Genomic DNA, 13,032 nt, shown 5'->3' on the forward strand with positions numbered 1-13,032 from the left:
GCGAAGGCACTAGCAGGAGTTGCCACGATAATTACCTTCTGCGGAAAACAAGTGCACGGACACTGCGGCCGGCCGCCCACGAGTCACTGAACCTTAAAGGAGGAGGAACCCGCTTCCGCAGACCCACCCACCTCGCGTCCGCGCGCGGCTCCGGACTGGTCAAGGCCGCCAAGCGCCGGCCTCCTGGGGGCGTGGCCCCGCCTCCCCGCCCCGCTAGGCCACGCCCCTCGGCGGCTCCCGTTCGCAGACGGCGCGGCGCGCTCCTCCGACGCGAGGCGCCTTCTTCTGACGTCAGGTCCCGCCCCCGCCCCACCCCGCGCCCGCCCTCTGCAGCCGGAGCGGCTTCGCCTGAGGCGGCGGCTGAGGCGGCCGGAGCGGCGCTGGGGGTCGTGGTCGCCGGCCTTGCGGCGGCCCGCTGTCAGTCTGCTCCCGTCCCGGGCCGGCGGGCGATGGTGCGGCGGAGCGCGCGGACGCGGGCGGCGCGGCTGCGGGCATGAGGGAGGATGGAAGGGCAAGATGAGGTGTCGGCGCGGGAGCAGCACTTCCACAGCCAAGTGCGGGAGTCCACGGTGAGCCGGCCCGCGCCCCGCCCCCCGCCCCCACGGCCCTGCCCCCCCCCCCCACGGCCCTGCCCCCCCCCCCCCACGCGCCCCGGCCGCAGTCTCGCAGCCCCCCGCCGGCCCCCCGCCCCCGGCCGCGCCCTGCGCCCCGCGCCCCCCGCGCGCGAGCTGGGTGCGCGCCGCGCCGCCACCCGCGCCCTCCGCCCCGAGCTCTGCCGTGAGCGCACACAGGTGTGCGTGCAGGTGCCTGTGCGGCCGCTCCCGGCGCCCCGCGTGCGCCCCGCCGGACGCCTTCCGCTGTGGGGGACGGCGGCGACTGAGGCCCCGGAGGGCCCGAGCCTGAGTCCATTGTGCTCCGCGGGCAACTTCTGGTGGCGGGCGTCCTGCTGGGACCGGGAAGCGGGCTTGGCCTTAGAAACCGGCTTTGCTGTGTCTGCCTTTTCGTCGTGCGCCGCGCGCGTCCCGATGTGTTCGTGTTTTCCCAGCAGTCGCACGTCGGGTTTACACATTCCCTCTTCCCACTTCTCCCAGACTCGGTCACAGCCCTTGCTCGGGGGTGAAGGAATTCTGGTGTAGAATCGCCGGATTTGTGTCTTTATTGATCTTGAAATTGAGAGCTGCTTTGCCGAGTCATAACTTGGAATAAAGAGCATTCGTTCCTGTCGCTGTTGTTGTGTGACTATAGTGCGACCGACTTTATTTTATTTATTTTGAAGGTTATTCTGAGACGGAGAGGGAGAGGGAGACGGAGAGGGAGAATCCCAAGCAGGCTCCGTGCTGTCCGCGCGGAGCCCGACGTGGGTGGGGCTTGAACGCACAGCCCTGAGATCGTGACCTGAGCCGAAATCAGGAGTCAGGTGCTCAATAGACCGAGCCCCTGTTTTACTTTTCAGGGGCGCTTCAGTAGTTAACAGGTTGGGGCTGCAAATATTCTTGTACGTGTTTCTCGGTGAACGTGTGTCCGCATTTCTGTTAGGAAGATGCCCTGGGGTGGGACCGCTGTGTAGGTTGCGCATTTATCATTAATAGACACTTTCCTCCGGTTTACCAAAGTGCTTGCACCACCTTGCACTCCCACAGCACTGAATGAGGGGTGTGGTTGCTCCCCAGCTTTACCAACGCTTAGTATTTTCTGTCCTGTTTAAATGTAAGCCATTGTACTAAGCGTCGTAATATTTATTGCGCAACGAATTTTATTTGCATTTCCCTAACGGTTTAGTGAATTTCGGTACCTTTTCATGTGTTTACGGGTAGTTGGAACTCTTGTGAAGCCTCAAGTCTTTTCCTCATTTAAAAAAAAAGTTTATTCGTTTATTTTGGGAGAGCGTGTGTGCAAGTGGGGGAGGGGCAGAGAGAGGAGAGAGAATCCTAAGCAGGCTCCGTGCTGTCAGTGCGGAGCCTAACGTCAGGCTCAGACTCACGAACCATGAGATCGTGACCTGAGCGGAAATCAAGAGTTGGGTGCTTAACTGACTGAGACACCCAGGTGCCCCCCCAGGGTTTCATTTTCTCCATGTTCTTACTGACACGTGTTGTTTTCTGCGGGTTTTTTGTTTTTTGTTTTTTTTTTAATAATAGTTATCCTAATGGGTGTGCAGTGTTAACTCATCATGGTTTTTATTTGCATTTTCCTGATGATTAGTGATGTTGAGCATTATTTCGTGTGCTTCCTGGCCATATGTATATCTTCTGTAGAGAAATATCTATTTGAGTCCTTTGCTCATTTTTGAATTGGATTGTTTTGTTGAGTTTTAGGAATTTTTTTGTTTTGAGAGAAACAGCAAGTGGGGAGAGGGACAGAGGGGGTAGAGGAGAGAATCTTAAGCAGGCTCCATGCTCATGGCGCAGCCCAAGGTGGGGCCTGATTCCACAACCCTGGGATCATGACCTGAACCAAAAGCAAGAGTCGGTCACTCAACCTATTGAGCCACCCAGGCACCGCGAGTTTTAGCACTTCTATATATATTCTGGATAGTAATCCCTTATTAAATGTGAGATTTGCAAATATTTTCTCCCATTCTGTGGGTTGCCTTTTTACTCTATTGATAGTGTTCTTGGCAGAAAAGTTAATTTTGATGAAGTTCAGTTTATCCATTTTTTTCTGTTTTTGCCTGTGCTTTTGGTGTTGTATTGGATAAATCATCACTAAATCCAGTGTCATGAAGATTTCCACCTATGTTTTCCTTTCAGAGTTTTATAGTTTAATTCTTACATTTGGGGTCTTTGATTTTTGAGTTTTTGCATATTGTGTAGTGTTTAACTTTTAAATACTTACTAATAATCCTGTTTTGTCTTTAGTATTATGAACATCTCAGAGTTCTTTCATCAATTACTTTAATGAGTACATTGAATTTTAGCTATTAACCAGGTGGTAATGATCTATTTTCTTTCTTCCTTTTGCTGTTTATTTTCCCCTTTTCTTTTCAGCTTCATGTGTGCAGAATTGGATTAGTTATAATCCTTGGTTCATACACAGAATTTTCATTGGTTCATATGTGACCTGCCTTTGATTAACCTATTTTTTTTTTAATTTTTTTTGTTTATTTATTTTTGACACACAAAGAGAGACAGAGCATGAGCAGGGGAGGGGCAGAGAGAGAGGGAAACACAGAATCCAAAGCAGGCTCCAGGCTCTGAGCTGTCAGCACAGAGCCCGACACGGGGCTCGAACTCACAGACTGCGAGATCATGACCTGAGCCGAAGTCAGACGCTCAACCGACTGAGCCACCCAGGCGCCCGATTAACCTATTTTTAAATGACATGCATCCGTGAACCATTACCCAGGATACTAAAACGTTGTCTCTAGCTTATTAAATGCCCAGCAGGAGACCTGAAATATGGACAGCAATTTATATGTATCTGTTCTTTATACCTGTCATAGTTGCACAGCATCACTTGTCTTTTAGTGCATCTGTTGTTTGGATGCATTTTCTTAGATGTTATCTTCAAAATGGCTTTCTTACCTTGATGCCACTTTTACCGATAGAGCTATTACTTTAAAATGGTTACAGATTAATGCATAACTGTACCAGAAAATCCCCATAATCCCTTCACTAGTTTAATAATAAGTACCATTAATTGAGTGCTTATCAGGTGTCTTATTGGAGTCTCATAACAAGCATGCGAAGTAGGTATTTCACAGCACGTAGCCAGTGTGCGATAGAACCAGAGTTTGAATCCAGGCAGGCTGATTTCACAGCCTGTGCTATATTTACAGTCCTATAAAGTTTAAACCTCCACCATAACAGAGTTGTGTGGGATCCAACTAGATTGGTTACATAAAATGCTTATTTTAAGGCTAATGAAAGGACCACGGAGAGACTATGAAACTAGCTGGCAGGGAGTTTTGGTATGGCTGCGCAATTTAAATTCTTCCTTATTCTGGCTATGGCTTAAGATCCCTCACTTGGCTGAAGTATTTTGGGGGGACAGTTCTGGGGTTGACTAGGACTTTTACAACAGTAGAGATTTTAGGACTTTCTAATTTATTTGAATTCCTTCAAATTCCTTCTTTTTGGCCAAATAGAGTGGGGATGTAATGGAGATGCCAGGGATCATTCTCTCTCTACTGTTTCCCTAGGTGAGTTTACCTGCTTTTTTCTACCAGGGTCTCCCCTTCATTTCCATGGCTTACTCCTTGTGCTGCAGATAAAAACTTTAGCTCTTCCCTCTTGAGAAATAGGGGTTGGGCAGAAGATGGGAGGGAGTCGTTAATCTTGTATATAAATTTGGAATGCAGTTGTCTGGGGGTCTATAGGCTTTTCCGAGCTTTTTTCACTGCCTTCCAGACAAAGACCACCAGGAATATACCTGTAGTTGGATAAGTTGGGTTGATGGCATGTTGCAGTGAGGGAAAATGCATACCACTGGGAACTGTGGGGGTGTTTCAATAAGAGAGTATTAGAAAGGAACTTTTAAAAATAGGATTTGTGCTTGTGTTGGGTGATTTGGAAAGAGTTTAAGAAAGTGGGGCTTTGATCTGTATTGGATGCTGTTAGGAAGCAGAGATAGTTTTATGATTAAGTATTTTAATCTTGTCTAGAAGTCAAGAAGACTGGGGTGAAGCTAAAGCTGGAATTGGTAAAGAAGCAAGTCATTTTTATGAACCATGATGGAAAGATATTTGGTCATTTGTATGGTTTGGATGGCATTCATGTTTCTTGTCTTTGTTCAGTCATGATTACAGAGTGGTATTGTTTATTCTTTGTCCATTATGGTCATAGGATGCCCTTCTGTGATGTTGACGTTCTCTGAAGTTGTTTATTTTCAAGGAAGGATTATCGAGGACTGGCTGTGAGTGCCTTGCTCTGAGATGCTAGCCAGTTTGTAGCAACAACAAGGCCTAGCCAATAGTAGCAGGCGAGCTTCCAGATGTCCAGGGGTGCTTTTTCTTTCTCAGTGTGGTCCACAAAGTCTTATAGTGGAATGGAGTAGTGGATACAAAACCAATCATATATTAATTTTATGACATAGGTGAGCAAAAAGGAATGGGACAGAGGTAGAGAGGATTCTTTGTATTTGATTTTGCTAAACTGGGTTACATGAACTTCCCTTGGTCGGTGGTACAGTAACCCTTAAAGATGCTCGTGTTTTAGTCTCTGGAAGCTGTAGGTCATCATACATGGCAGAAGGGACTTTGCAGATGCGATTATGTTAAGGGAGAGATTGACCTAGATTATATGGGTAAGTGCAGTGCAGTCACAAGGTTCATTATAAGAGGGAGGCGGGAGAGTCAGAGTCAGAGAAGGAGATGTGACAACAAGCAGAGGACAGAGTGAAGGACTTTGAAGGTGCAGGAAAGGCCATGAGTCAGGGAAAGTGAATGCCTCCAGAAGCTGGAAAAGTCAAGGAAATGGATTCTCCCGAGAGCCCCCAGAAGGAATTAGCCTTGCTGATGTCTTGATTTTAGCCTAGTGATACCCATGTTAGGTGACTTTAGAACTTTGAGGTAATACGTTTATGGTAAGTCACTAAGTTTGTGGTAATTGGTTAGAGCAGTCACTCAGACTCCTTCATCAGGAGGCTTTGACCTTCACTGCTCTCCTTGTGAGTATACCTCACTCCTCCCTAGTTCTGTACTTAGGGTTGAAGGAGACTGAGGCATTTCTGATTACACGCGAGATAGTTTTTCCTTTCTTTTTATTCTTTCCATCTTAAGTGATCACTGGAAGTATAATTTCTGAGAGGTGTAGGCATCCAAAGAATGTCATACCATTTCAGTGTGATTTCTGGTGTTAGTTTTCCTTTTGTTTCCAAGCTAACATTATACAGTAGGATGGAATATAAAATCTCTGAGAGCTGTATGCTTTTGGTTTCTTCTGCATGGTACTTGTAGAGGATAATTGTAGATATTCACTCATGATGATTGGACGTTGAAGATTATATCCAAATATAGTGGCGTAGGTTAATTTCCTGAAAATCTTGGGTTTTAGGATAATTTGTAAACTTTTTTCTTAATGTTTATTTTTGAGAGAGAGACAGAGCGTGAGCAGGGGAGGGGCAGAGAGAGAGGGAGATACAGAATCGAAATAGGGTCCAGGCTCGGGGCTGTCAGTGCAGAGTCTGATACGGGGCTTGGACTCATGAACTGTGAGGTCATGACCTGAGCCAAAGTCGGACGCTTAACCGACTGAGCCCTCCAGGTGCCCCAGTAATAGGATAATTCACAGAACTTAAGGCATTATAAGAAAAAACGGACATGAGGTGATAAAATTCAGAATTTATCTTTGAAAGCCCTTGTAAATATTTTAACACTTAATATGAAACAATTCAGAAAGGGCACACCATAAAGATAATAAATTCTAATTTTACACTGTTAATGTCGTTATCCTTTGTGTGTTAGAATCTTCAGAATCTCCTTCCCTAGAATTTCAGTGGGATCCTTGTTAACACATTTTGGATTGTTTTGAATAATACGCATTCTGAGAAGTATTTCCTTCTGTCTGTTCCTCCGTCCAGATGTCTTGCTGATTTTTGGCTCAGAGTTTTTGACTCCTGGGACCCAACTCCTCACTATTCTTTCCACTGGCACAGAAGAACTTGTGTGCTGGAGGTGGGCGAAGCTTGGGGTGACCTGTCCCAGTTGCTGGGTGTAGGACCCCCGGCTCTGCCCTCGTTGACTCCGTGCCAGAGCACTGATGTTCTCTGTGCCTGTTTTCCCACTTTCCCCTCAGACGCTAGTGGGGTGCCAGAGTCTGCGGCTCGGATTTGCCTTCCCAGGGTGACATTGTAAAAACTGGTTTTCTGTCATCCCACTTTACCTGTCTTTCCATTGCTGATGCATCTCAAGCAGCAGCGGCTTGAAATTTGGGTATGCCAGAATGTTTTGGTTTTTAAAAAGCTTTGTAGAATTAAAAAAAAAAAAGCTTTGTAGAATTAAATTTGCATGAAGTTCAAATTGTGTAAGGGGAACTTGAAATGGGAGAGGGAATACAATATCATATTCTTTTCTATGTGGGTCATTTTGTGGCAGGACTCGTGATAAAACTCATAGTGATTCTGTTGTGTAGGCGATAGATTCTCTAGATGGAAGGGTTAGAGTTATTCCGATATTAAATCTGTACTGGTTTCTACATATCTTTTTCAGGGCTTAGGATTCAGGAACTTTCCACATACTCCTTAAAGTACAGTTTTTGGCCTTTAGAAGTCATTCATTTAACGTTATTTTATTTTTTATTTTTTAAATTTTTAAAAAAAATTTTTTTTTTAATGTTTATTTATTTTTGAGACAGAGAGAGACAGAGCATGAACGGGGGAGGGGCAGAGAGAGAGGGAGACACAGAATCGGAAGCAGGCTCCAGGCTCTGAGCCGTCAGCCCAGAGCCCGACGCGGGGCTCGAACTCGCGGACCGCGAGATCGTGACCTGAGCTGAAATCGGACGCTTAACCGACTGAGCCACCCAGGCGCCCCTAAATGTTTATTTTTGATACAGAGTGTGCATGCTTGCGCTGGGGCAGGAGCAGAGAGGGAGGGAGACGGGATCCGAAGCGGGCTCTTCAGTGAGAGCAGAGAGCCCAAGGCAGGGCTTGAACTCACAAACTGTGAGATCATGACCTGAGCTGAGGTCAGACGCTCAACCCAGCCACCCAGGCACCCCATCATCTAACATTATTTTAATTTTCCTCAAATATATGTCTGTATCTTTCAGAGCACCATAACAAAATGCGGAATTTGATGAAAAGCTGGGCATCTAGGACTGCCAGCAGGCTTTCCCCAGCATGCTAAATCATGAGATGGGGATTCTGCGGGGTTGATCTAGGAGTCTGAGTATCAGGTGCATTATTGAGGCCTATACTGTTGTTAATCATAGTCTAATACTTTCTTTCAAAAGCCAGAAATTTAACTATTATACTTTATTGAGAGCCCGAGCTTCACTTTACTGCACAGCAGTGCTGAAAGCTAAACAAGGAGGCAGATTTGTTGGGTTTGGATCGGGGTGGTGTAGGTTCCAGTCACATCTGTGCTTTACTAGCTGTGTGGTATTGGGCACGTTGCTTAATCTCTTGGAACCTTAATTTTCTTGTTTATGAAAAAAGGAATTATAATACCTATCTTAAAGATGTGCAGATTAGGTCAGATGATGCCAGGAAAGTGCTTGCACATTATTTGAAGCATGATCATTACTTAGTACATTGGGATTCATTATTTCTGTTGACTTTGAGGTATTGAATTAAGCTTGTTTAAGAATAGAGGAATTTTGGGGTTGCCTGGGTGGCTCAGTCAGTTAAGTGTCCGACTTTGGCTCAGGTCATGATCTAGCAGTCTGTGGGTTCGAGCCCCGCATCGGGGTCTGTGCTGACAGCTCGTTGCCTGGATCCTGCTTTGGATTCTGTGTCTCCCTCTTTCTCTGCCCCTCCCCTGCTTGCATACCCTCTTTGTCTCTCTCTCTCTCTCTCTCTCAAAAAAATGAATATACATTTAAAATAAATACATTTGAAAAAGACAAAAAAACAATAGAGGAAGCATTGAATGGGTTTCAGGGTTGTAGTTACGAAGAGCACATGATATAACTTTGTTGACTTGAGGGACATCTAGATAATAAAAGAGCAAGGTGATGGGAATTTTTTCTTCATGTTTTTATATTCTGATTTTGCTTCTGTACGTACTCTCCAAGAAGTTCTATGCAGTAGCTTTTAAATGTGTTCCAGGGCTGGCTGTATAATTTTTTGGACCCAGTGGAAAATGAAAATACAGATTGTTCAAAAAGCAAGAAAAAAATGCTGTTAAAGGTACTAAAATATAAAGCTTTTTCTTTTATTATGTGGCTTTTCTCCTAAATTGCCATAGTGCTTTTTATTTGATATTCGGTGTTCTAAATTAAAAAAAATTATTTTAATTCCCATGTAGTTAACATACTGTGTTATATTAGTTTTGGGTGTACAATATAGTGATTCAGCAGTTCCATATATTACTCAGTGCTCATTAAGATCAGTGTACTCGTGGGGCGCCTGGGTGGCGCAGTCGGTTGAGCGTCCGACTTCAGCCAGGTCACGATCTCGCGGTCCGGGAGTTCGAGCCCCGCGTCGGGCTCTGGGCTGATGGCTCAGAGCCTGGAGCCTGTTTCCGATTCTGTGTCTCCCTCTCTCTCTGCCCCTCCCCCGTTCATGCTCTGTCTCTCTCTGTCCCAAAAATAAATAAACGTTGAAAAAAAAAATTTTAAGATCAGTGTACTCTTATCCGTATCACCTATTTTACCTATCCTGCTACCCATCTTCCCCCTGGTAACCACCTGTTTGTTTTCAATAGTGAAGAGTCTGTTTTTTTGGTTTGTCTCTTTTTCCCCCTTTGTTCATTTGTTTTATTTCTTAAATTCTGCATATGAGTGAATTCGTATGGTATTTGTTTTCTCTGACTTATTTTGCTTTGCATTATATTCCCTAGATCCATCCATGCTGTTGTGAATGGCAAGATTTCATTCTTTTTGATGGCTAAGTAATACCCACTGTATATATATACCACATCTTATTTCTCCATCGTTGGTGGACACTTGGACTGCTTCCATAATTTGGCTTGTTGTAAACAATGCTGCAGTAAACATAATGATGCATATATTCTTTCCAATTAGTATTTTTGTGTTCTTTGGGTAAATACCCAGCAATGTGAATACTGGATCATAGGGTAGTTCTTTTTTTAATTTTCTGAGGAACCTCCATACTGTTTTCTACAGTGGCTGCACCGGTTTGCATTCCCACCAGTAGTGCCCAGGGGTTCCCTTTTCTCTACATGCTGCCAACACTTGTTTCTTGTGTTTTTGATTTTAGCCATCGTGACGGATGTGAGATGATATCTCATTGTAATTTTGATTTACATTTCCCTGATGATGAGTGATGTTGACTATCTTTTCATGTGTCTATTGGCCATCTGGATGTCTTCTTTGGAGAAATGTCTGTTCATGTCTTGTGCCCATTTTTTAATGGGATTATTTCTGTTTTGGGTGTTGAGTTGTAGAAGTTCTTTATATTTTGGATACTCGCCCTTTATTGGATATGTCATTTGCAGAGATCTTCTCCCAGTCATAGGTTGTCTTTTAGTTTTGTTGGTTGTTTTCTTTGCTGTGCAGAAACTTTTTATTTTGATGAGTCCCAGTAGTTTATTTTTGCTTTTTTCCCCCTTGCCTCAGGAGACATATCTAGAAAAATGTGTTAATGTTGCTGTCTGTACTCTTTTCTAGGCTTTTTCTGGTTTCAGATCTCACATTTAGGTCTTTCATCCATTTTGAGTTTATTTGTGTAGGGTGTAAGAAAGTGGTCCAGATTAATTCTTTTACATGTGGCTGTCCAGTTTTCCCAACACCATTTGTTATAGAGACTTTTTCCCATAGACTATTCTTCCTGCTTTGTCAGAGATTAATTGGTCGTATAATTGTGGGTTTATTTTGGGTTTTCTGTTGAGTTCTCTTGATCTACGTGTCTGTTTTTGTGTGAGTATCATACTATTTTGTTTACTACAACTCTCTAATATAACTTGAAATCTGGAATTGTGATACCACCATCTTTGCTTTTCTTTTTCGTGATTACTTTGTCTATTCAAGGTCTTTTGTGGTTTCCTACACATTTTAGGATTATTCATTCTAGTTCTATGAAAAATGCTGTTGATATTTCGATAGGGATTGCATTATTCCATAGATGGCTTTGGTAGTATAGATATTTTAGCAATATTTTTCTTCTAATCCATGAGCATGGAATATTTGTGTCGTTTTCAGTTTCTTTCATGAATGTTTTATAGTTTTCAGAGTACAGGTCTTTTACCTCCTTGGTTAAACTTACTCCTAGGTATTTTATTATTTTTGGTGCAATTGTAAATTGAAATGTTGCCTTAATTTCTTTCTGCTGCTTCATTATTAGAGTATAGAAATAATGCAGTATTAGTTTTACATGCAAACGTAAGAGCATTGAACCCATGTGGGATCACTGAAATTATACAATTTATATTTAGCATTTTATACATGTGTATGAATTTGGTTCTCACCAGAACAGTGGAAGTTCTGCACAAAACAAACTCAACTGTTTTTTTTATAGTTTTTTTGAGATACCATTCACATACCATCTAATTAACCCAATTCAGTGGTTTTTAGTATAGTTAAGAGTTGTGCAATGATCACCATGATCTAATCCTAGAATATTTTTATTGTCTCCAGCAGAAACCCCTATACCCATTAGCAGTCATTCCCCATTTCCCCCTGAATCCTCCAGTCCTAGGCAACCGTGAATCTACTTTCTGTCTGTACAGATTTGTCCATTCTGGATATTTCGTATAAATTGAATCATACAGTATGTGTTTTTTGTGTGTGTCTCGCTTTTTTTTCAGTTAGCATGATATTTTCAGGATTCATTCACGTTGTAACATGCATCAATACTTCATTCTTTTTTATGGTCAGAGAATATTTCATTATATGGATATGCCACATTTTGTTTATTCATTCTTTAGTTGATGGACCTTCAGGTTTTTTCCACTTTTTGGCTTTTATGAAGAATGTTGCTGTGAACATTCCTGTATGAGTTTTTGTGTGGATGTATGTTTTCATTTTTCTTGGGTGGAATTGCGGGATCATAGGATAACTCTGTTTAATATTTTGAGGAACTGTCAAATTATTTTCCAAAGTTGTGATATCATTTCACATTTCTGCCATTAATGTAGGAGAATTTCTATTTTTCTACATCCTTTTCAACACTTGCTATTAACTGTCATTTTGATTTTTAATTATAGTCATCCTAGTGAGTATGAAGTGTTATCTCATTGTGGTTTTGATTTGCATTTCCCTGATGACTAAAGACGTTGAATGTCTTTCTGTGTGCTTATTGGCCATTTGTGTATCATCTTTGGAGGAATGTCTATTCAGATCTTTTGTCTTTTTTTTTTGTTTGTTTTTATGTTTTATTTTTTGAGAGAGCACAAGCACGGGAGGGGCAGAGAGAGGGGGACAGAGGATCTCAAGTGGGCTCTGCACTGACAGCAGTGAGCCCGATGTTGGGCTTGAACTCATGAACCATGAGATCACCTGAGCCGAAGACAGATGCTTAGCCGACTGAGCCACCCAGGTGCCCTGTATGCTTTGTCCTTTTCTAAATTGGTTCTTTTTTTCTTATTATTGAGTTGCAAGTAATCTTTATATATCCTGGACATAATGTGCTTATCAAACATATGACTTGCAGATATTTTCTTCTATTCTGTAGGTCACCTCTTCACTTTCTTGATTGCACCCCAAAAGTTTTTAATCTTGTTGAAATACAATTAATCTATACAATTTTTTTGGTCATTTTTGTATTGATGTCATATTGTAGAAGGCCTTGCCAACCAAAGGTCATAAAAACTCTTGTACTTTTTTCCAAGAATTTTATAATTTTAGTTGTCACATTTAAAATTTTTTTTTTTAATTTTTATTTATTTTTGACAGAGAGAAAGCGCGAGCAAGCAGGAGTGGGGGAGGGGCAGAGAGAGAGGGAGACACAGAATCTGAAATAGGCTCCAGGTTCTGAGCTGTCAGCACGGAGCCTTACGCGGGGCTTGAACTCACGGACAGTGAGATCATGATCTGAGCCGAAGTCAGATGCTCAACCGACTGAGCCATGCAGGAGCCCCAGCCATCACACTTTTTATCTGTGATCCACTTTGAGTTATTAATTCTCATGTATGGTATCTTTTTTGGTGAGCTATCTCTTCAGACCTCTTGCTCATTTTTTAATTAGGTTGTTTGTTTTTTGGGTTTTATGAGTTCTTTCTATATTTTGGGTTCAACTTCTTTATTGGCTGTGTGTTTTATACGAGTTTTCTACTGGCCTGTGGCTTATCTTCTCTTACCAGTGTTTTTCACAGAGCAGAAGTTTTTAATTATAATCAAGTCCAATTTGTCATTTTTTTTCTTTCATGGATAATGCTTTTCATATCATATAGAAAAAGTCATTGCTAAACCCACGATCACCTGGATTTTTTGTAGTTTTGTGGTTTACATTTAAGACTGTGATCTATTTTGA

General features: G+C 42.9%; 1 protein-coding gene across 6 annotated transcripts in view; it reads left to right on the forward strand.

The window, feature by feature from the left end:
• The first annotated feature begins 309 nt into the window (after positions 1–309).
• LMBR1 (limb development membrane protein 1) overlaps positions 310–13,032 on the forward strand; it is a 199,352-nt gene continuing 186,629 nt past the window's right edge. For all 6 annotated transcript variants that reach the window (XR_015243572.1, XM_086685405.1, XM_086685387.1 and 3 more), the window contains exon 1: positions 310–569. Coding sequence is in view for 5 of the 6 variants with exons in the window: in XM_086685405.1 (XP_086541531.1) it covers positions 504–569 (66 nt within the window). In the remaining variant the exon portion in view is untranslated. The remainder of the gene's footprint in view (positions 570–13,032) is intronic.

The sequence above is a fragment of the Puma concolor genome, chromosome A2, assembly GCF_028749965.1.
Source record: "Puma concolor isolate L17-30 chromosome A2, mPumCon1.1.hap2, whole genome shotgun sequence".
Taxonomy (NCBI): domain Eukaryota; kingdom Metazoa; phylum Chordata; class Mammalia; order Carnivora; family Felidae; genus Puma; species Puma concolor.